This window comes from Aspergillus lucknowensis (genome assembly GCF_044049455.1).
Source record: "Aspergillus lucknowensis strain CBS 449.75 chromosome Unknown BJX67scaffold_24, whole genome shotgun sequence".
Classification (NCBI taxonomy): domain Eukaryota; kingdom Fungi; phylum Ascomycota; class Eurotiomycetes; order Eurotiales; family Aspergillaceae; genus Aspergillus; species Aspergillus lucknowensis.
This window is the reverse complement of record NW_027263568.1, coordinates 95,132-115,980: the sequence shown is the minus strand read 5'-3', so window position 1 is coordinate 115,980 and position 20,849 is coordinate 95,132. Positions and strand designations below refer to the sequence as shown.

General features: G+C 50.4%; 10 protein-coding genes and 4 non-coding genes across 14 annotated transcripts; 7 read left to right on the top strand and 7 right to left on the bottom strand.

Annotated features, from left to right (window-relative positions):
- Positions 1 to 95: 95 nt before the first annotated feature.
- BJX67DRAFT_388534 (Leucine Rich Repeat domain protein) lies at positions 96 to 2,534 on the bottom strand (the record flags this gene model as incomplete). The annotated part of the gene is made up of 3 exons (XM_071034376.1): positions 1,984 to 2,534; positions 1,557 to 1,883; positions 96 to 1,504 (listed from the first exon to the last, which is right to left on the bottom strand). Exons 1-3 carry the CDS (start codon positions 2,171 to 2,173, stop codon positions 96 to 98), a joined length of 1,926 nt encoding a protein of 641 aa, XP_070885517.1. The 5' UTR covers positions 2,174 to 2,534.
- An 844-nt stretch (positions 2,535 to 3,378) lies between these two features.
- BJX67DRAFT_129999 (uncharacterized protein) lies at positions 3,379 to 4,666 on the top strand. The gene has a single exon (XM_071024534.1). The coding sequence runs from the start codon at positions 3,786 to 3,788 to the stop codon at positions 4,491 to 4,493; it is 708 nt and encodes a 235-aa protein (XP_070885516.1). The 5' UTR covers positions 3,379 to 3,785; the 3' UTR covers positions 4,494 to 4,666.
- Positions 4,651 to 5,539, bottom strand: BJX67DRAFT_130006 (GrpB family protein). Its single transcript, XM_071024535.1, has one exon. It carries the CDS (start codon positions 5,430 to 5,432, stop codon positions 4,809 to 4,811), a length of 624 nt encoding a protein of 207 aa, XP_070885515.1. The 5' UTR covers positions 5,433 to 5,539; the 3' UTR covers positions 4,651 to 4,808.
- Positions 5,540 to 5,646: 107 nt separating this feature from the next.
- BJX67DRAFT_381770 (ankyrin repeat domain-containing protein) lies at positions 5,647 to 6,247 on the top strand (the record flags this gene model as incomplete). Its single annotated transcript, XM_071033078.1, has 2 exons — positions 5,647 to 5,727; positions 5,780 to 6,247. The coding sequence occupies 2 exons, from the start codon at positions 5,647 to 5,649 to the stop codon at positions 6,245 to 6,247; spliced, it is 549 nt and encodes a 182-aa protein (XP_070885514.1).
- A 30-nt stretch (positions 6,248 to 6,277) lies between these two features.
- On the top strand, positions 6,278 to 7,756 carry BJX67DRAFT_381769 (ankyrin repeat domain-containing protein; the record flags this gene model as incomplete). The annotated part of the gene is made up of 1 exon (XM_071033077.1): positions 6,278 to 7,756. The coding sequence occupies one exon, from the start codon at positions 6,278 to 6,280 to the stop codon at positions 7,754 to 7,756; it is 1,479 nt and encodes a 492-aa protein (XP_070885513.1).
- A 497-nt stretch (positions 7,757 to 8,253) lies between these two features.
- On the top strand, positions 8,254 to 10,457 carry gua1 (GMP synthase (glutamine-hydrolyzing)). The gene is made up of 5 exons (XM_071024533.1): positions 8,254 to 8,471; positions 8,540 to 9,027; positions 9,080 to 9,559; positions 9,612 to 9,815; positions 9,872 to 10,457. The coding sequence occupies exons 1-5, from the start codon at positions 8,404 to 8,406 to the stop codon at positions 10,234 to 10,236; spliced, it is 1,605 nt and encodes a 534-aa protein (XP_070885512.1). The 5' UTR covers positions 8,254 to 8,403; the 3' UTR covers positions 10,237 to 10,457.
- Positions 10,458 to 10,482: 25 nt separating this feature from the next.
- On the bottom strand, positions 10,483 to 10,573 carry BJX67DRAFT_t61. Its single transcript has one exon. It is a non-coding gene; the product is annotated as a tRNA-Asp (tRNA).
- A 74-nt stretch (positions 10,574 to 10,647) lies between these two features.
- On the top strand, positions 10,648 to 11,840 carry BJX67DRAFT_355047 (uncharacterized protein; the record flags this gene model as incomplete). The annotated part of the gene is made up of 3 exons (XM_071029271.1): positions 10,648 to 11,165; positions 11,239 to 11,444; positions 11,495 to 11,840. Coding segments are annotated over exons 2-3 (353 nt in total), but the record flags the coding sequence as incomplete, so codon positions are not given.
- Positions 11,841 to 12,287: 447 nt separating this feature from the next.
- Positions 12,288 to 12,376, bottom strand: BJX67DRAFT_t60. Its single transcript has one exon. It is a non-coding gene; the product is annotated as a tRNA-Asp (tRNA).
- Positions 12,377 to 13,027: 651 nt separating this feature from the next.
- Positions 13,028 to 13,589, bottom strand: BJX67DRAFT_129958 (uncharacterized protein). Its single transcript, XM_071024532.1, has 2 exons — positions 13,503 to 13,589; positions 13,028 to 13,412 (listed from the first exon to the last, which is right to left on the bottom strand). The coding sequence occupies exons 1-2, from the start codon at positions 13,504 to 13,506 to the stop codon at positions 13,087 to 13,089; spliced, it is 330 nt and encodes a 109-aa protein (XP_070885510.1). The 5' UTR covers positions 13,507 to 13,589; the 3' UTR covers positions 13,028 to 13,086.
- A 1,675-nt stretch (positions 13,590 to 15,264) lies between these two features.
- BJX67DRAFT_t62 lies at positions 15,265 to 15,356 on the top strand. Its single transcript has one exon. It is a non-coding gene; the product is annotated as a tRNA-Asp (tRNA).
- An 846-nt stretch (positions 15,357 to 16,202) lies between these two features.
- BJX67DRAFT_381765 (uncharacterized protein) lies at positions 16,203 to 18,012 on the bottom strand (the record flags this gene model as incomplete). The annotated part of the gene is made up of 3 exons (XM_071033076.1): positions 16,203 to 16,472; positions 17,597 to 17,874; positions 17,946 to 18,012. The coding sequence occupies 3 exons, from the start codon at positions 18,010 to 18,012 to the stop codon at positions 16,203 to 16,205; spliced, it is 615 nt and encodes a 204-aa protein (XP_070885509.1).
- Positions 17,053 to 17,144, bottom strand: BJX67DRAFT_t59. Its single transcript has one exon. It is a non-coding gene; the product is annotated as a tRNA-Asp (tRNA).
- Positions 18,013 to 18,816: 804 nt separating the features above from the next.
- On the top strand, positions 18,817 to 19,758 carry BJX67DRAFT_381764 (uncharacterized protein; the record flags this gene model as incomplete). The annotated part of the gene is made up of 4 exons (XM_071033075.1): positions 18,817 to 18,905; positions 18,956 to 19,091; positions 19,155 to 19,523; positions 19,576 to 19,758. The coding sequence occupies 4 exons, from the start codon at positions 18,817 to 18,819 to the stop codon at positions 19,756 to 19,758; spliced, it is 777 nt and encodes a 258-aa protein (XP_070885508.1).
- Positions 19,759 to 20,849: the final 1,091 nt, after the last annotated feature.

Sequence of the window (20,849 nt, the reverse complement as noted above, 5' to 3'; positions counted from 1 at the left end):
GAAGCAGGAATAAATAGGACACGCAAGAATAGAAGGGTATAACGCCAACTCATTTTCAAAAGTGAAAATAAAAATAAGACCATTTGCCGGTCTGTTTACCTCTTGAACATGTAGTGTCCATAGAGTCCACCCACATCGCCAATAGCAACGGGTATCTTTCTCATACCCCACCATCTGGCTCCCATTTTCCAAGAGCGGGAGCCGTCATCAACTTCAACACTAGGCATGGATGCGGGGTCACGCACATACCAACCCCGGCGTCCTAGTTCACGAACTGTCCAGTCGGGTGAAGTCTTTGTATTCTTGGGCTTCTCGCGGAGTGGGGTGATAAGTTTGTCACTGAATTCAATGACTTGAAGCGGATAACTCTGCTTAGAGAGCAGCAAACATGAATTGGTGTTGAAAACAACACCAACTGATAGCCGCGATATCTTGCTAAGGTCAAGGTAGCAAAGCGTAGATGGTACCCACGACGAAGCTTCCGAAGTCGACGCGTTGTCGCCAGCGAGCTCAGGCGGGGCAAAGAAACAGTTAAGGTCCTGGGCGGATAGATCTGCCGAGCTTAAACCCAACTCCTCAAGATGCTTGGTCAAAGGAACTAGAGCCTTGGTATGGGCTGAGGTGACCTTGGCGCCGCCAATATTGAGGGAGCGAAGCGTGGTCGGAAGCTTTGGGAGCAAACGGTGTACATCTTCTTCCTCCAAAAGGCGATACCGAGAGGCATCGGTCATGACGTTGAGGAATACCAATGAATTGCACACAGCCGGGTGCGTTGCCAAAAACTCCACAACACGTGGACCGCGAAGCCGGATGCATCGTGACAGACTCAAGTGGGTAAGCTTCGCCGTCTCTGGAATGGAAAACAATGCATCCTCACTGATCTGGGTATGCGTGACATCGAGATGAGTCAAGTTGACTAAACGCGGGAGGAGAACCTCAAAGGACGAGGGTTGGATGCCACTGCATTCGTGGAGGGAGACTCGCCGAAGGTTCGGGAGAGTGAGAGGCAATCCAGATCCAAAAGTTAGAGCCTCGTGGAAAAGAGCCGAGAAGGACGAGGAAGAGCTGCCACAAAAGTCAATGGCGTGCAAGTTAGGCAGGCCGGTGAGCAGCTTGACGATTACTTCCAAACTAAGATCGCCCTCCAGATGCTCCTGGAGCAGGCACTCTTTGAGGTTCGGTAGTAGGCTCAAGAAATTCAAGAGTGTGCTGGATGTTAGATTCTGGATTTCAGAATTCATCTGCTTCGTCCGCCCCAAACCAACGGAAGTGAAATGGGAAAAGTCAAGACGACGCACTAGCGTGCCCAACGCTGGATACTGCGACATGTGATGGAGGGCCTTAGAGAAAATGATAGAGTGTGGGAACGTCATATTCCTGTACAACACGCTAAGCGTTGCCGCGTGCAATGTCTTTGAGGTGAGGAGGCACGAGACCAAATCCACATTTCGGGGAGTGTAGCCGTTCGGAGGAACGTCCAATGCAAGGTGTGATATGATTTGATCTAGTCCATGGGTTAGATGGGAGGGCAGAGTTGGGGATGGAAGTGTCCATACCAAGAATCTCCGGTGGGAGCTTCTCCAAAAGGGATGATCCCGGTTCTGATCTCTTTTCGCTCGGCTTGGGCGTAGTGCTGGCAGGGGTTGCGTTGGTGGGAGTTGGCTCCCAAGCCCAGCCGCGGGTACCTGCATTTCCAAGAGCCCGCAGATCGCTGTAACTCTTGCTAAGGCTCTTTCCACCCAAGCGAATCTGCTTCCATCCGAGGAAGCCTCCGCATGGGCAGCAGAACTCAGGAGTGTGTTGCATGTCCAGCTGGTCAGGCTTGAGGCGCTCTTTATGGAATTGGTGGTCAACGTGTGTATCCACAAATGACTGTGCGATTCCTGTATGCCAACGTTAGAGACAACGTAACCGACCGGGCGTGTACCTACAGCTGGCATCATCCAACCACATCTCTGTAGGCGAGGACGAGGGGGTCCGTACCGTCAACGTCTTCTTTGATGGAACCAAACGACTCACGACGGCTGCTAGCCTTGGACCGGTTAGAAGAGGAGCATGTGGAGTGAGGCGATGAGTTGCGAGAATGGGCGGCTGGCGAGGTATCCCTCAGAGGAGCGGACGAGAGAGACGGCTTGTGGATGGGGGCCGACGAAGAGGTTGTGGCGGCGGACATGGTGGAGAGAAGCTGGAGTCGGGCCTCTATATAGGCGGATCGCGGCCTCTCTCAGGGAATATGCAAGTTGCAGTAAATTCTTAGAAGTGTAACGAATCGAAAACCGGGGAAGCTGCAGGAAAATCGAGTGGTGGGAAGAGGCCAGGGGTTGGAAAAGCTTTTTCCTTCCCCAGATTCCACTCCCAGGCAGGTCGCAACAGACAAGAGGGGTCAAGACAGCAGCGTGAGGGGACAGGTGAAGCTGTTAGTCACAAAATTGGGGCAGACGGAACAAAGGCTCGCTCCGACTGGATGCACTATTGAAAAGGATGGTTCCAAAAAGCCAGAAAATGACAAACAAGATCGTCGTGCGGTTGAAGGACGCGTGAGGGCGCCAGAGCAGATGGGAGGAGGGAAGATGGATGAGAGGGGATGGCGTGGGAGAAGCTGCAGGAAAGTGAGGTTTCTATGAAGTAAGTGAAATCACTCTGGTGGGAACGTGGTCAGGTTGTGGCAGGAGGAGCTGGAGGGCTGTTTAAGGTTCTGCTTGAAAGACCCTTGGAAATTGCCTCTGAGATGATGAGGGGAAGAATGTCGGAGCAAGTTCTTTTTGATTATTATTTCCTCTGGAGGCGAAAACTCCAGAGATGAATGACTGAATGCGGCGACAAAAAAAAACAACTTCTTCTCCAGGAGTGGCACTGTTTCGACTCGTCTCTGACTCAACAAAGACCAAGGCTCGAGTCGTCAACAGCTCGATCCGAAACGCCCAACTTCATTTGTAGTTCCTCTTGTTGTATGTCCAAGCATCATGGCTAGCGCAGTTCTTCCCAACGATGATTTGACCCGCTGTCAAGGAGGCGATTTTTTGCTTTTCTCCGGCATGATCTAATTTCGATGTCCTGTGGAGGATATCAATGGGAGAAAGTGATTTGCTCTCTCTCAGACTTTTCTCGTCTCGGAGCTGGGACTTCGGTCAGATGATGAAGGCTTCCAAGGCCCAAACTCACTCCTGACACTCTGGACATTGAAGCACTTGACCTGAGCCTGTTGAGCTGTTCATTTTGATGGATCGCCATGTGCATTCTATGACATAATGGAAAGCCGCCGCCGCAGCCCCGTGACCAGAAGCTGTCAGAGTTCCCTGCTTGGCGGTGTACTGCGGACAGCGCTGTATTGAAACGTTTGATCTCCTCGAGCAATATTCCGTCAATTCCTTCCTCCTGAAGACATTTGTTCGTCTGCGATTTGCACAGGGACCTCGTTTTCCCTCTCCAGTACCAATTCTCCGTCGTTTCCACCAATTTACCCCTTATTTTCAGCTCTCATAAATGTTGTTTAATACGGCCGGGTGTACGAGGAATACCAGGAGGCGAAGTCCTTACCTAACAGTTACTACGTTCCCGCTCGTCATTTGTTCCGCAGCGGGATCCCGTGACGCTTCGGAGGAGCCGACAGGCTTCTCGGGGTGTGTGCCGAACCCGGATGGGAGGCGGTTGTCGGAGGTTCTGGAAGCGATCTGGGCCCAGTCAGAATGGAGGCCTGTTCCCATGTGCGCCCAAAGAGGAAAAGACAGGAAAAGTTTGTTCCCAGGGGTTGCTGATCATGCAAGTCCGGGGAAAGTTGGACGACGATGATTGACGGAGCGGGCGATGTCCCTCCTTCGCCCAAGTCGCTTGCTTCGCCAGCCCTGGAGCCCGCCCCATCTTTCCTGACACAGCGGATATTCTGCATTTCCCGTGGAAAACTTTCTTCGGAGCCTGTATGGCCCACAGGTTCACAACAAGCGGGAAATCGATTCACATCATCCGCACCAGGGGAAATCCTGAATCTCTTCCCCTCTGCCTCGCATCTCCAGCGAGATTTCGATGTGTCATGCCCCATCGGGAAAGTTCGGCATGGCACACAACTTGGAGGACAGACGTGCACTTTGTCTCAGTCACAGATCTTGGCATCCCATCCATCCTTGCGAACAAAAGCTCTTTCTCAGCCCATTCAAGCCTTCTCCGCCCATTGGATCCAACAGGAACTTTCATTTGGCGCTTTCATCTCTTACCCATTAACGTGGAAGAACGAGAGAGAGGGAACGCGCCATTTATGTCAAAATTTGCCAATTTATTGCGCCATGCGACCTTTCCGTGAGCTAAGCTTCGTGTCATTGAGTGACTCTCTACTCCCTCACATGCTCCAGGAAACAACTGAGGCGCTCAACGAGGTAGATGATGTTTTACCTACCTTCACATCATCACGTGGACTCTCCGGAGATTCCTGTCAAACTGGTGAGCTTGCAAGACCGCAGATCGCCGCATCCACGCTCTTGCAAGCTCACAAAACGTCTTGACTCGTCGCTCCCCAAGCTGGATTCGCTGCTTCCCCAAGCTTGGCGAAAACTCAATCCCGCCATATCTGATTTCTGTACTTCAGCCTCAATCTCGCATTTCGTTCATTTGTCAAAGACGAGAGTATATTGAAAAATGGTACAATCCCTTCTGGGCCTCACACGCGCTTGAATTTAGTGCTAGGAATTCAAAGTGCCAGGAGTGCGACAGCGGGAAATACACATGGAGTAGAACTCGAACGGAACCAATTTGTACAGGTATCGGAACGGACCTCTACCCTTTCCTCCTCAAACCGCCAATGCCCTACCTCCGATAAATTAATTAGGAGTCTTGTGCACCAGCAGGCCATGAGCTTCATACACCCTTTTCAAGATCTCCCTAATAACGGGCTCCTTCCGGTCATTATAATCCATCACGGTCTCGCCAGCCTCCCGACTAGCCTTTGCCGCCTGCCGTTTCACATCCGCGTACAACTCCCTATCACGTTCATTCTTTGGGTCCCTGAGCCAGTCCCGAAAGAGTCTGTGCCTCACAACCTCAGCGCTATCGGGTCCAAAAACATGGACATTAGCGTAGGGCTCCTCGCAATGGAAGAAGCGATGGTTGTACCACTTGGGCTCGCGGTGGAGGAACTGGAAGCCGGCACTTTCCAGCGCGGTAACGTAGCGATCTTCGGCTGTAGGGTCGGGGACAACCACATCGACGTCAACTACGGCTTTTGCTGGGAGGCCAGGGACGCTGGTGCTCCCAACGTGTTGGATGTAGAGGAGATTATCTTTGTCTAAGGCGGCTTGAATCCGTGCTTCAATGAGGGCGAATGCGGCCGGCCATGCGGGGTCTGGCTCGACGATTTCGATCTTTTTTTGTGGACGCGTCGCGACGACTTCAATGTCGGCGGGGTCGTAGGGGATGTGGTGAGTGATGGACTTTGGTATGGTCATTATTGCTGGATTGGCCGGCTTGGAAGGACGTGAGCGCAAGAAATGTTGGTTCAGGGGCGTTCTTTCCTCACTGATCGCGAGGTAATCTTTGATGTTGCATTCCAGATTTCGATTCCTGCTGCAGCTCGGTTTTCCGCTTCTGCTTTAGCGCTCCTTCTTTCTGAAACATACGAGATCGCCGACCTCAGTCAACAACGCAGAACTTCCCCGCACCATGCTCTCCCTCGTTGACCTCCCTGAAAACATCCACCTCCACATATACGAGTACCGAGACCCTCGCCATCTCAACAACCTGGTTCGGAAATGCAAGATATTCCACCAGTGTCTGAACTTGAAACTCTGGGAAGCCGGAACTGATTTCGGATGCCGCAAAAAGGCAACTACTCCGCGAGTCAGCCCGAGGAGGCTCTCTGGCTGCAATACAGAAACTGGTTGATGAGTTCAAATTCGAGGTTTCCAACCACGCAGGATATGAAGCATTGAAGCTCGCTGCACAGAAGGGCCATGTTTCCGTCGTCGCTTACCTCTTGGACAGAGGGGTTGAATATTGTCGCGAGTCAGAATATCGAGCCCTCATGGAAGTACCATGGTCAGACCGGCATGAGCAATCGGCTTTGGAATTGGCCGCTGTTAGCGGAAATTTCAATGTCGTGCGATTACTTCTTAACCATGGAGCTACCCCCGAGGATAAAGTCGATGCTTTGATATTGGTAGTGAGGAACGAGGAGGAGATGGTTGTCCGCGAGCTTCTGGACAGAAGAGACCCTGGTTTTCCGGGACTACTCTCCGCAACCTCAAGCGTTTCTCTCCTCTAATTGGCGGCACTTCCCAAGGTTAAGTCGATCATGTCGCTACCACTGGATTGCGGTGTCGACGTCAACATGTATGATGGGGTAAGGGACACGCCTTTGCACATGGCTGTCAATGCCAACTGGCCTTGGGCAGTGCAAACGCTCCTATCTCGAGGAGCTATCGTCAACGCTGGGGATGCGCGGGGAAGCACGGCGCTTTACGCCGCTATTGAGCACGGCAAACCCCGCGACAGGCTTCGTATTGTGCGTCTCTTGCTTGAATATGGTGGTGACCCGAAATGCAACAACAATTATCGGGTAACACCGCTTAGCTTGGCAATGACACACGATCATCTTGATATCGTTCAACTCATAGTTGCACGCGAGTTTACGCTCGATACTGTTGGAAACATGGATCGCTTGATTTGTATAGCGGCCCAGGGGGGCGATAAAGCACTGATAAAAGAAGCGGTACGGCTCGGAGCAGACATCAACAAGTCCGGACGTGTTTGGATTCATGAGTGGCCCCCGCTCCTCCATGCGAACTATGGGGGCCAGCTGGAGGCCATGAAATTCCTCATATCGATTGGTGCGATCTTGGACCCTCTCCCCGGAAGTGATCAACCAACACCCCTCCACCTAGCCTTGGCACAAGGCCATTTAGCGGCTGCACAGTGGCTGTTGTCCAAAGGTGCGGATTTACGCCGCACCTGGGGTCGTTTGCATCGATGGAAAAACATCCACTCTACCTCTAGACCGACGTGGAAATCACTTCATTTTGCCGCTATCGGCGGACTGGAGGTTTTCCGTCTGGTCTTGGACCAAGGATATGTTCTCCCGCTGGGTGACCCAACACTCGACTCCGTATGGGCCTGCGCGGTTTGTGGGCGGGACAGCACGAACCAAGAATTCCTACAACTTGTACCGCACTCAATACGCGACGAGAGTGGTGATTATGCTGACGCGGTTGACCCCGTCACATATCTGTTTGAGCTCCCGATGCGCTGGTTGAAGGAGGGTATGGTGAAAGCTGTTCTCAAAGAAAGTGGCGTCAGCCTCTGTCGAGCTAACGAACAGGGAGAGGCCCTACTCCATATATCAGCGATTGGCGGCAATGAAGATATTATTAAGCCTCTATTGTCGCTGGGCGCGCCGGTCAATGCAAAAGATAGCAGGGGTCGAACAGCCCTGTTCAACGCCGCCAGTACCGGGAGTTCGAAGATCGTTCGTATGATTTTGGAATGGGCTGCAAGTCCTCACTCGGACACTCCCAAGAATCACCCACTGTGGGCGTGTCTTTTCGGCCCTAATTCAATTTTCCGCATTATTCCCGCGGCAATAACAGAAGATTATATCGCCCCAATGTGTGCTAGAGTAAAAGAACTTCTCGAACATGCGACTGGTACTAGTGAAATTCTCCAGCAGCGAACCATACTGCGTGAGCTACTACTTGAGAAAAAAAAACTTGCGGGCCATGGAAATAGCCGTGAAAATTTTGCTCAACTTCGAAACAGACCTAAATGGAATCTATGAAACTGGAATGACACCTTTGCACTATTCAGCGTCGTATGGTGACATTCAGATAGTCGCCCGCTTATTGCTCTGTGGCGCCGATATAGACGTAAAAAACGGGCAGGGCAAGACCGCGGTACAGGTTGCCGAAGACAGTGGTTGCAGTTTTGTAGTAGATTTGCTCTTGAGGAAGGCTGCTGGACTCTCGATCTCGATCAACGAGGTTGATTCCTTGCACGAACGGCTTGACGCCCGCCTTGTAGATAGTATGTAAGAGCAAAAGGGCTAGTTGCACATTGGGCCCGAAATGTCCCTATACCGAGCCTCTGCTGAATGCCCCCGGGCCCAGGCAGGCCACTTACTCCAACTGTCTGGTGGGGATGGTTGATCTTCATCTTATCAGATAAGATCATGAACCCCTCTGATGAGCGGTGAGTGACTCCACCAATTGCTGCACCGTGAATCGGCAGAATCGGCTCCTCGCCTTTTTTTTTTCCTTCTCGGCCAGCTTCTTATCAGTTGAGTCACGACTCGGTCTCCGGATCAGGGTTTTCTTCCAGTGTATATGATTTCTCTGATTAAATGATACTCTTCTCACAAATTTGATTAGCCATCATTGATCAGTTACCGTCCGACAAACCTCGAATCGAGTCACATCGAGCCCTACCATGGCGACCGACACCATCCCCCATAACACGTTCGACACGATCCTCGTGTTGGACTTCGGATCCCAATAGTATGCTAACTTATATCCGAATCTCAATTTCACTGTGCGGAACCGTAGGCTAACGTATCTTGCGCTAGCACCCACCTCATCACCCGCCGCCTGCGAGAAATCAATGTGTACTCCGAGATGCTCCCTTGCACCCAGAAGCTCGCCGATCTAGGATGGAAGCCCAAGGGTGTCATTTTCTCCGGCGGTCCTTATTCTGTTTACGAACAGGACGCTCCCCACGCCGACCCAGCATTCTTCGAGCTCGGCGTTCCCATTCTGGGTATCTGCTATGGCCTCCAAGATCTCGCACACCGCCTGCACGCGGACAATGTCGTTGCAGGAACGGCAAGGGAATACGGCCACGCCGACCTGAAAGCTACGAAGTTTGGCGGTCACGTCGATAAGCTGTTTGAGGGGCTTGAGGGTGATATGACCGTTTGGATGTCACATGGTGACAAGCTTCGTAACCTGCCTGAGGGGTTTCATACTATCGGCACTACACAGAACTCAGAGTATGCAGCCGTTGCCCATAAGTCGGATCCGATTTACGGAATTCAGTTCCACCCTGAAGTTACTCGTGAGTTTGTACTTTCACGGACGGGAGTATGTGGATACTGACGGGTTTCCAGATACACCCCAGGGCGGACAGCTCCTCAAGAACTTCGCGGTTGGTATATGCGGTGCTGAACAGAAGTGGACAATGGCGGAGTTTATTGGTCAGGAGATTGCGAGGATCCGCTCATTAGTTGGTCCGGACGGTCAGGTGCTAGGTGCTGTCAGTGGTGGTGTCGACTCCACTGTTGCTGCAAAGTTGATGACAGAAGCCATTGGAGACCGATTCCACGCCGTTCTAGTGGATAATGGATGCATGCGATTGAATGAGTGTGAGAAGGTAAAGGAGGTCCTACAGGAGCAGCTGGGCATCAACTTGACTGTTGTTGATGCCGGGGAGCAATTCCTCGCCGGATTGAAGGGCGTTGAAGACCCTGAGAAGAAACGCAAGTTTATTGGAGGAAAGTTCATTGACGTCTTCGAAGACGAGGCCAAGAAGATCGAAGCCCAGAATGTCGGGAAAGTCGAGTGGTTCCTTCAGGGCACGCTTTACCCTGGTGAGTTCCAGGAATCAGTCGTTTGCGATACCCGCTTCTAATAGCCATACAGATGTGATCGAGAGCATCTCATTCAAGGGCCCTTCCGAAACCATCAAAACTCACCACAACGTCGGCGGAATCGCAGAGCGCCTAATGCGCGGCCACGGCCTCAAGCTCATTGAACCCCTCCGCGAGCTCTTCAAGGACGAAGTCCGTGAACTTGGTCGTCAACTTGGCATCTCTCCTGAATTGGTCGGCCGTCACCCCTTCCCTGGTAAGCTCCCAAAATCCCCGCCCGTTTCTTTTCCCAAACCTAACTAACAACCACAGGCCCTGGTCTCGCCATCCGCGTCCTCGGCGAAGTAACCAAGGAAAAGGTTGAGATGGCACGCAAAGCAGACAACATTTTCATCTCCATGATCCGCGAAGCCGGTCTATACGACGATATCGGCCAAGCCTACGCAGCCCTTGACCCGTCGCGCGCCGTCGGCGTCATGGGCGACAAGCGCGTGTACGCGAACATCATCCTCCTCCGCGCGATTTCCACAAAGGACTTCATGACGGCTACCCCCTACCCGTTTGCATATGACTTCCTGTCCAGGGTGTCGACGCGGATTGTCAACGAGGTGCCTGGCGTGTGTAGGGTCTGCTACGACTATACGAGTAAGCCGCCTGGTACTATTGAGATGGAGTAAAGAGATAAGAAGTAATACGCCAGGGTGCACCGGTAAATAGAGATTAGAGTGTGGGTGTAGAGAAAAAGTTCGCGTTTCCAATAACGAAGGGTTTTGATTGTCAGGTGAAAACAGCCACATTCCTGTTTCGATTCCGTCCCGTTCTTCGGGCAGCCTGGCCCATCCAACCCAGCAACATTTACCTGTAGGTCTCTATAAAATAAAAATCATCTTCGTGTGCCTAGGACAAAAATTAAAAAATGTAGCCTCCCCGACTGGGAGTCGAACCCAGGTCTCCCGCGCTTGTTCTCCATCGGAGATTGACAAGCGGAAATCATGACCGTTAGACCATCGAGGAAGAAGGTTGATCCTGCCTTAAATTTTACCGTATATGACTCTATAACAAGACATAGGGCTTCTATAGAGACCAGGCAAAAAAGAAAACAAATGCGAGTAACTTAGAACTCAACAACCATGGTTTCTGCAGGTCGGGCTTTCTATGTTGTGTGTTTCTCAAACCTTAGCTCATGTCAACAGTCAGATGAATAGTAATGCCAGGGCTTTGTGAGTCAACTACTATCACAGCACGGAGAGAAAAAAAGAATTTTCTGTTAACAGCAAGAAGTATTAGCTTTGAATATCCTGGCACAACCCAAATACTTTTCGAAATCCTTGGTGAATCGTGGTCAATATACCATAAGCAGAATGGCAAAACATAGAAGGACAAGCTTGATACCCACTTCACAATGCTATAACTTACACACGCAGGCAATTGACCTACAAAACGCAAACCCCGCCAAGTCATATGAAGACCCCGTGAATGCTATCTCTGAATCAAATCCTGCGGTCAAGTGTTTATTCCATTCTCTGCGATGCTAGCATATCGATATCTCGAGCATGGTTTTCGAAGGATTTAGGCTGAGCCTTCAGAAACTGCAGACTCCGGCAGGGTACGGAACATTCCAGCGGTTATTAACACAGCCAATGCAGATTTCGAACGCTAAGCTAAACCAAATCTTACAGATTCAGAATGTCTTCGACCGCGAGAGACTTGTTGCGATGACCGGCAATGATCGCGTCCCTAGGTTCTACGTCAGGGCGTGGGTTTTCAAGCTAGCCCAGCTTTTGTTGGAGGTACAACTGCTTCGAGGGAGGAGGTTCTATTCCACAAGGCGTGACCAATGGGAATTTCTGCGTTGCATTGCTGCGTTTGGATCCCTGATAGTCTGGTATGTCGGGATGATCAAATGGACCCCGAGAGTTTATTCACAGATCCCAGCTCGATATTGCCGAGAAACCTCCAAACAGTCGATTATATGGAAATACACGAATCCCCACACCTTGCGCTTGCTGTTCACGGCTCAAACGAGAGCGTGGGCAATATATTAGATGCAGACGATACAGAGCGTCTCCTGATCTCGGCGAAAAGTCTAGACCTTGGTACAGTGTACCCAGACACTGAATGAGAGTATTCCCGCCTCAGAGAAATTACGTACGCTGGGTGCCCTCAAACAGTGAAATAGAAACGCCACGGCAGAAGAAACCACCCTGTGGATGTTCTTGATGCAAACTTTTTTCTCTAGAACTTTCTGAATGAGAAATTTCGTACTGGAGGGACTTTTCCAATTATTCCACGCAGCATGGATGAGAGTGCAACGGAAGACCTCCAGGAATTTGTCAAGTTCCGTCGAAGACCAAAGAACGTAGACCATCCTCACAGCGCCAAATGGCTAGAGATGCTGGATAGCCGCGTCCATTCATACCATTCTAGCGCCGAATTTCAGTGCATACAGAAGCTGCGAAACTCAAAAGACCTACCCGTACTCATCTCACGGGTCGCAATTTACCGAGACCATTTTCGATTTGGGGGCCTCTGATCCGGCCCGGATGGGAAGTAAGGATGTATTTTGTATTGAGGGTTCGCATGATCATGAATTGTGAGGGTCATCCGTGAAAGCACAATTCCAAGACAACCCTGGAACTACCGCATTATCACTCATCTGTGCACTGTGCTCCAGTGAACACCCTTGCATCGTTGGGGAGAACTGCTCCCAAGTGAGAGGGAAAAAATTCTCCCCGACTGGGAGTCGAACCCAGGTCTCCCGCGCTTGTTCCTTTTAGGATTGACAAGCGGAAATCATGACCGTTAGACCATCGAGGATTTGTGCCACTACGAATTCATTTTTAACGTCATTAGCCAAGGCCTTTCTCATGAACTGACGTGTGACAGGTCACATGCTCCTTATAACCCTAGCTGTCATACCTGAGGACAACATTGGGAGGTGGCATAGTTTGGAGATTTGTGGCTAACGCTTGGGGGAGGGGTGGGCTTCGATATGTATCATTCCCGTGGACTCAGTAGTACTCAACTGCCAGAACGAGAGGCGGAGCCCCAGACTGACCCGCGGTGGGGGTATTGCAAGGCAGGGTTAGTATATGTAAACCATTTTTTAATTCACCTACTCCGGCAAAATGAAAGTATCTCACTCTTCTAGGATTTGATGTGTATTGACCACGTGAATGCCACTAGCTGACTGCTCCAAAGCGACCACCACAGCCATTGGTGGTATATGTTAGGTCCGATTGTAGTAATATTCACGACTCCAAAGTCACAACCAGCGAATGCTGCTACATCATATTGTGCAATTAATCAAAAGCGAATTGGGTATCATTGAATCAGAATGTCCCATGAAAGTGTAACCTCTCAAGCAAAGGCAAAAACTAAGACCCATGAGCAAGGAGATGAAACACCCCAGAAGCTCCGTTCCGCTCAAAATCTGGTCCCCACTTTCCGAGATGCCTCATTATCCAGGCTCCCATGCTTACATTCGACAAAACAGGCGACGGTCCCGCGGCAAAGTCGGTCCATTACTAGTACTCCTCTTCCTCCTCTTCCTCCTCAACATCCTTCATTTCGACATCACTGATGACGCAGCCAGTCCTGCTGCTGACGCTGTTAGAGCTCTCAAGACTGGACCTGGTACTGGTCGGCACCAATGCGGCCGCCTCCCGGATGATCTTTGCGATTCTGCTTATGATTTCGACTTTGTCGCGAGTAGTGTAACACATGACGTAATGTTGGGACCAGACCGAGTTGTTGTCAAGGGCCAAAAAAAAGAATTCGTACGAATCCGTGCCAGTTCCGTAGACTCGGCAGTCCCGCTTGCCGGCCCTCTTCCGGGCTGCGTGAACCATAGCTAAGAGGCAAAACTGGTTAGAGAACATTGACCTGGACATATGATTCAAGAGGAGATAAAAGAGAATCGACGAGAAATCAGAGCACTCACACATGGATACCAGAGCCTGGCCCCGGCTCTGGTTGGCAGCACCCTTGGTCTTTGCTTCCACTATGACCTGATTTGTCTCCAGGTCGTCCCTGTTCCCCCACCAAAGAGTGTAGTCCATAAAGCCGTTGAGATGGCGACGAATGCCTTCGTACATCAAATTCTGGGATATGTGCCTTTCTGGGGCCTATGATACCTCCTCCATATGTTGTTCGATGGCAGGGGTGATGAGATTGTCACCGCTGTAGGCACTGCGGTGCGCGTTGGCGAGAGTGAGATACAACATGACATCCAGACGACTCCTCATGAGTGCCTCATTCGACCTCGACCGGCGGGTGGCTCTCTCGAAATCTGCCAGCACAAGCCCTGGCAGGCTAATCAGCACGATTAGTAGATTCATGCAGCGAGCGGCCAGACTTACCCAAGGGGATGGGGATAGATATGTATTTATTCGTTGCGCGTAATTTCCAGCATGGACGACAGAGGTCTTTGCCTGGTACCAAACACAGCCTCGAGCATGTCGGACTGAAAGTCCAGTGTCGTAAGGCTCGAGACATTCTTCTCGGACAAAGTTCGCATCAGGCCAATGGCCTCTAGGTACTCCTGCTACTCACTAGTCGTAGCCTTTTGGTGGATGTTACGGTTATACAGTTTATCGAGACGCTCCAGGGCCTTATTTGTGGCCGGAAAACAGTGACAAGTTTGTTGGGAGCCATTTTGGCGTGCCGTTCTCGAGAAAAGTATTAAGAAAGGACCAGGGGTCAGTAATAAGGCAGGTTGCTCGTGTAAGATGCGTGCGAGGTTCGCATGATGAAGAGAAATAAAACAGAGGCAAGATTGACTGATAAAAGGGGATGGCGGACCAGGTAAGACAGTGGATAATATGGATGGGAAAGGCAGGATTGTATCGAGGATTCACAGAAGGATTTACGGGTCTTGTGACTCTCACGTTGTAGTCAAGCTTTTCGGAGCATCACAGTGCCATTGTGTCTTAATCGTCCTCAATGTCAATTAAAACGATTGGGACAGCGATGAAAACAGGGTAATGCAGCTCCCTCAATATCCAGAGACGGCTTGGTGGTTCAATGGTAATAGATTTCCATCCGAATATAATTAAATTGCATCGCCATCCGGAGGCAGCCTCCGGCGCTCGTTACACTCTGGACTTGCCACCAGGAATACAGAGTGTTGCAGTGAAGCTCAGCAATTCTACAGGGGCGAAGATTGTTCTCGAATCCGTACTAAGGCTATTGCTAGTATTTGTTGATAACTAGGACTCTTCTCTGACTAATGTGTATTAACAAGAAATTATCTTTCAGATAAACAGTATTTCCAAAGACGGCAAGAAAGAGATATACATGACCTCGGGATGGTCGTCTGTTTTCCTTGTTGCTGTTCTCAGTCAAGCCTCTGCATGAAGCAGTGCAGCAAACATTGGAGCAAAGTCATCAGGGATTGCCACCCTTAAGGACCCAGGAAAGACATTTGATAAGAGATATCACAGCTAATGACGCCGCCAGGGGAGAAGAGTCAGCTTGCCGACTTTACTCGGTGTACCACGTCCTGCCCCGGGAATAGGGTCCAATTGGCGTGTCATCTTGGCAGCTCATTTCCCCAACAGTTCAGCGGCAGATCGACGAAAACTCGATTTCCCCACGATTGAAGGCGAGGTCGGAGCGTTTATACTCAGGTCGAGGGAAGGCTTCCTGAAATATTCGCGGCCTTGTTTATTAGTTATAAATTTGGAACACTTAATCGTAACCATTCCTCGATGGTCTAACGGTCATGATTTCCGCTTGTCAATCTCTAACTGGAGAACAAGCGCGGGAGACCTGGGTTCGACTCCCAGTCGGGGAGAGTCTTTTTTGCAAGCCCAATTCCCGATTTTTTTTTGCTTCACACGTAGATTACCATTCCCCGAAATTACACAGAAGTTATGGGACCGTCGACGCTACGATACCGCGACCCGATGTCAAGATAACATTGGATGTCTCTCAATTTCCATATAAATATAGATTGTGATCACTCATGTAACCACTGTACTGTTGCGAACATATTCTGATGAAACGCCTACGAATGCTTCCCCAAAAACTTCGAAGGATAACGACCAAAAGTAATGCGGGAACGCAGCATAAGCATCGTGCTTCACAGGAAAACTCTCCTGCTCAAGCGTATCCCTCATCAGCCGCGCATCATCCCTGAGCATATCAGCGCCATACTCAACAATATAAACTTTCTACAACTCCCTTAATCTCGGATGCAATAGCGAAGAAAAATAAACCTCCCCCAGCGGCCCATAACTCTCCAGGAAACACTTCATCGCAGCGAGCGTATCCACCGTCGTAACTGCATTGTCCTCATATGCCATGAACTTATCTCGTTTATTGACAGGTCCAGCATCTGGATGGATGACGGCGGGGACGAGGGCAAGAACGACCTTGAATTTATTGCCCATCCCAGCGTCGAGGAGCTTCAGCGCGACGGCAAAGGCGATGTTTGCCCCCGCGGACCCACTCCATCAGCATGACGGAGCAAATTGAGTTGGTGAAATGATCCAGCGTCCACAGGGTCGCGTGCAGACAGTCCTCAAGCGTGACGGGGAACTGTATTTCGGTGCGAGTCTGTACCTGATACTCACGACCGTTCTCTTGGTGGCCGCGCAGACTCGTCGCACGCCAGCGTCCTCGTGGTCGATGCTGCCCATTATCTAGCCCTGCCATGGATGAAGACCGTCACGTTGGAGGGCTTATTGATCCCAGTGCTCGCTGGTGACTTCGGGGATATTATTGAGGGTGTATAGATCCGCACCCAGACGCCATCTATGAGAGTGACGTCTTGGGTTTTGACGGTGGGGTTCGGCGATGGTAGAGTGTATTTTGCAAAGAGTTTTTGGATGTTAGCGTTGTCATTGTCGTTCAGGGCGCCCACTGTTGTACCGGGCATAAGGAGGGGGTTTCCGAGTTTGTTGATGAACTGGCTAGCAAGTTAGCCTGGATTCCTCCGAGGATACTATCCTGTGATGCTTGGGAGATCCTACATCCTACATCCTACCATGCAGGCGCCAACACAGGCTTTGATTCCAAGCCCATAGTTGATGTAGTAGTTTTGGAGCTGCAATTGCAAATGTATTGTCTCATTCACGCAGGGATTCAGCCATGTTTATATGGGACAGCATGGCTGCCGCATTCTTGTGGCCGTGGCCTGCCATTCTCGTCCGACTCCTCCGTTGAGTTGCCATGAAGAACCCATTAACCCCCGACGAAGTGGGGAGCAGCATAAGAGACATCATGAATCATCCACGGATTATTGCCGCAAAAGGCCTTTTAAGCTCCTTCTCAGTACGAGTGAATATGCTGACATCGCCTGCTCATCATGAGCCATGTTGATGCCAGCTTCTCGATCCCCACCTGTGCTTGGGGCCGGAATCTTGGCTGTTGCTGCGCCAAACCCAACGGGCGTTGTTCCATTTTCTTTACGCAGCGAGATGAAAGCCAATAGCAGGGCAAAACGTCCTCTCAAAGACGGGTGGGTAAAAAAAAAAAAGTTAATGTATCTCCCCGACTGGGAGTCGAACCCAGGTCTCCCGCGCTTGTTCTCCAGTTGGAGATTGACAAGCGGAAATCATGACCGTTAGACCATCGAGGATAGGAGATGACCAACACCCTTATTTTTGGCCATATCAAGGGACTCCAGGAATCGCTATATTCGGACACGGATTTGGAGAGGTCTAGATTCAATAGAGGAGTCAAGGTTATTTGTTTACAGGAATGGTTCCGGGAGCTGGGAATGACTCGTAACCATTTCCTACGAATCCGTCTGTGTAAGGACAACGACTAGAAGAGAAGAGACGACAAGCCGGACAACGGCTGTGCGGTACTTTGGCAGGTCAGCGATATGTTGGATCTGGCTACCAATGAACAATCATTTTGTCTATCATTCGGTTCATACGAGAGTGTATACATCGAGTAAATCCTAGAGAGAAACAATGGCAAGCAAGCGAGACCACGCTACCCCAACCAGCAGGATACCATACAAGTCCGCCGACTACCCTCGAGACCGTCGGGCTCCAACTAACGATTCTTAACGGCATGCCTCACCCCACCATGATTCTCCACAAAATTCAGCCACATAGCATACTGCGTAAACAGGGGGACGCGCCGGGGATCACGGAACCGCGCGCAGGGGGCATACATAACATATTTCTTTACCTCGTTATACAGCTCGGCGCTCCACTCGTCGTAGCCTTTTCTGTCGGGCTTGGGGAGTGAATTGCGAGCTTTCTCGTACCCGGCCTTGTAGGCGCGGACTTCTGATCTGCGCGAGAAGTAGTTCTTGTGGAAGTGGTTGAATGCGAAGTCTTCGGCGCTGTCGGGGACTGAGTGGTGTATAGAAGAGAGGTTAGTATGTTTGTAGACGCGGGGAGGGGGAGAATTCGTGGCGGCTTACAGAAGCGTCCGTATCCGTTGGCCTCTACTATAGGCGGGACGATGAGGCAGGGGCCCGGAGATGGCATGTTGGTGTTATATATACCAGAAGCAGCTGTGTAGGTGGTTTGTTAATGACAGTAGTGATAGAAAGATAGAATTGGTTGGCTCTGGATAGTCTGGCCCACGACGAAGGGACATATATATACACCCATGAACCAGGAGTATAAAGTAGCTGGGCTGTATTTATGGTGTTTAATCTGGGTATCATGTTTGATCAAGGCGCATTGTTTCTGGGTTTGGGTTTCTTTCAATTTTCCAACCTGAGGATGAAAGGAGTGTTAGATAGTTTACGTACTTTGAACACTGGCCCTTTCAAGCTTACAAGGGCTGGCGTGAATTTTGCAGTGAAGATAATGTATAAAAATGTAGAATTGAATAAAGGCTTGTGGCCACTTGAGTGGTTACAGTTAGCAAGACATGGGATTCAATACAAGGCAAGGTTTCAGAAATGGATGAAATACATTCACTCGAGGTCCCAGATGGTCAGCACATTAAGGGTGTCTCCTTGTCAGAATTTTCCCTTTCTCGCTCAACAACATTTTCATCAAACTTCCCCAGCTTACCATATCCTTTTCTAACACATTCAAAGATAACTTGGCCGTATATACCGCAGCATACAACCTCGACAGCATGGAGTTCCTTGTTGAGTTTAAAGACGGCTACAAAGAGCTGCAGCAGCAAACCGTAGTCTGCAGCGAGAAGTTTAAAGCTCGCTGGAGCAGCTCTTCCAAGACACTAAGCTCAAGTCCCAAAACCGATTTCCTGGAAGCCACAGAAAGGGTCTTGAAAACCTGGCCGTGACTGCAATTGATATGGACGAGGTGTACACAATGTTTGGAGTCAAACATGACAAGGATCCTGATACTTACTGGAGGGTGAAGCCGTCAGAGTTTTATTTATCGGGTCTCAGCCTACTTAAGTAAGTCCGAATCCATGTCCTGGTTTGGTCGACGGGGCTGACATGCTCAGAAACTACCGTCGAGCAGATTGCCCGTGTTTTCAGTCTTGCGAAGAGGAACAAAGTAGCGTCAGGCTATTTATCGATACTGTCCTCCTCGATGTCGATGTTCTCAATACTATCAAAGATAAAGCCGGCCAATATGAAGTCAGCAATGGCAAGGACAAGCGGCCTTCAGCAGACAGCACGCTGAGCCTCAAGGATCTCTAGATGGGTTCCGAGGCGGGGATTAGCTACATCCTCCCAACCGACCAGCTAGACAGCTTGGTGATTATGAAGGTTACCGGCCGCATGGATTATAATGTTTGGTATGGACAGCCCAGCGAAGCGGAGACGAATTTGTTGGTGGTCAAGGCCAAACAGAAGTCTGGTCTCCTTGGCGGCCGATACCAGGTCATCACCTATATGGGTAAGTCAATTGCCGAGATTCGGGGAATATTGTATATCGTGGATACCTCTAAGCTCTTAGCCCTAATTCAACGCGCTCGTCTCGAGGCAGGCCATATTAGGATCCCGATCTATGGGATCGCAACAGACTCCGATATATGGGATTTCATGCACATCGATCTGCACGGCAATGTAAGAGGATCCCTTATTGGTGATATTCCAGGTAGTGTACTGACTGTTTCAGGTGCATACTATGCAGCTGAACTGGCACGCTACAGATGGAGCGCAAATCGTCCCAGTACTACACGAAATCATCCGTGCAGCGTCGGCTCTTACCCGAGCCCCAACCCGTGAGCTCGCTCGTGAACAGGCTCTCATTGGGCAGACCAGCCTGACTCTTACCGACCTCGGGAACAACCTGCTCTAGCATCCCGGCTTGCTGTAGCAGGAGGGTTGCTTCCAAGCATGCATGTTGGCAGGCCCATGCAAACAAGGTGGCATTTCCATCTATTTCCCGGCGTTTGCTGTTTTCTTTGTTTTCTGTTTAAATTCCATGGGCTAGTTACCTGTCGACGATGGTTTTCTTCTAAGTCACCCTTTCTCGCGCATGCATTTTGTGCTCTTCAATGTATTGTTCTAGGCCAATGCTCAAGGTGAGCTGGGAATCGCTCTTCACCGGTGGCTCTTTTTTATGCGTTTGTACTAAAGATGTTTGAATACAGACTGTCTGCCTGGCGTCTGATCAATTAATAAATACAGAGAGGTATGGGAGGTTGCGAGCACTGGTTTCATTACCCGATATTCGAAGCGCGAGAGGCCAGAGGATACCACTGCAGAGTCCTTTGGCTGCAGCAACCAGATGCACAACATCCACTGCTCGTCGAAATGGTCAGAACAATATCGGTTCTCCAAGTCATCACCAGAAGTTAACACTGGTAACAAATGGAACGGAACCAGGAAAGCCGCAGGGACTCGGCTATGAACAGACAACGGCACGATGTAAGATTTGGGTCCAAGTGATTGAGGGTTTGATGCTATTTCTCACTTATATTATGAGGCGCAGGTATGTCTATTCAACTCCTACTACACTGTGTCAGCATCTTGGCTCCGAGACAGTTAAGATACATGCATCAAGTACACCGTTGTAACTGGGGACAGCGCATCACTGTGCGGAGTGTACAAGCTACATTCCTGTCCCCGAAGCCGCGGGGCATTTTGTTGTCGATTTTCTCTCCAGCCAAGGGGAGTTTGTTCAGTACCTTCCTCTGTTCTGTTCGAGCACACAGTACGGTTCCGAGTCATGACGCCACCACAACGCCAATCTATGGGTCCAATTTCCCGCTCCAACCCGTGGACCCTTTCAAACTCAGCTAACTTCGGCACGCCCGAGCCCTGGATAGCAGTTGCCTGGTTCGCGTTTTTGTTTCGGAGCCGAGTATCCCTCCCGACTCGTGGCGAAGTCAATCGGGAACTCTGTTAAAACTCTGCTTCGAGTCGGGACATGTCGGTCTCCTCTCG

Excerpts from the sequence above, each read along its gene's own strand:
- BJX67DRAFT_129999 (XM_071024534.1), top strand. The coding sequence starts at position 3,786 with ATGATTGACGGAGCGGGCGATGTCCCTCCTTCGCCCAAGTCGCTTGCT.
- gua1 (XM_071024533.1), top strand. The coding sequence starts at position 8,404 with ATGGCGACCGACACCATCCCCCATAACACGTTCGACACGATCCTCGTG. Across the intron at positions 9,028-9,079 it reads GTTCCACCCTGAAGTTACTC|ATACACCCCAGGGCGGACAG; the intron begins GTGAGTTTGTAC and ends ACGGGTTTCCAG. Across the intron at positions 9,816-9,871 it reads CGGCCGTCACCCCTTCCCTG|GCCCTGGTCTCGCCATCCGC; the intron begins GTAAGCTCCCAA and ends TAACAACCACAG.
- BJX67DRAFT_130006 (XM_071024535.1), bottom strand. The coding sequence starts at position 5,432 with ATGACCATACCAAAGTCCATCACTCACCACATCCCCTACGACCCCGCC.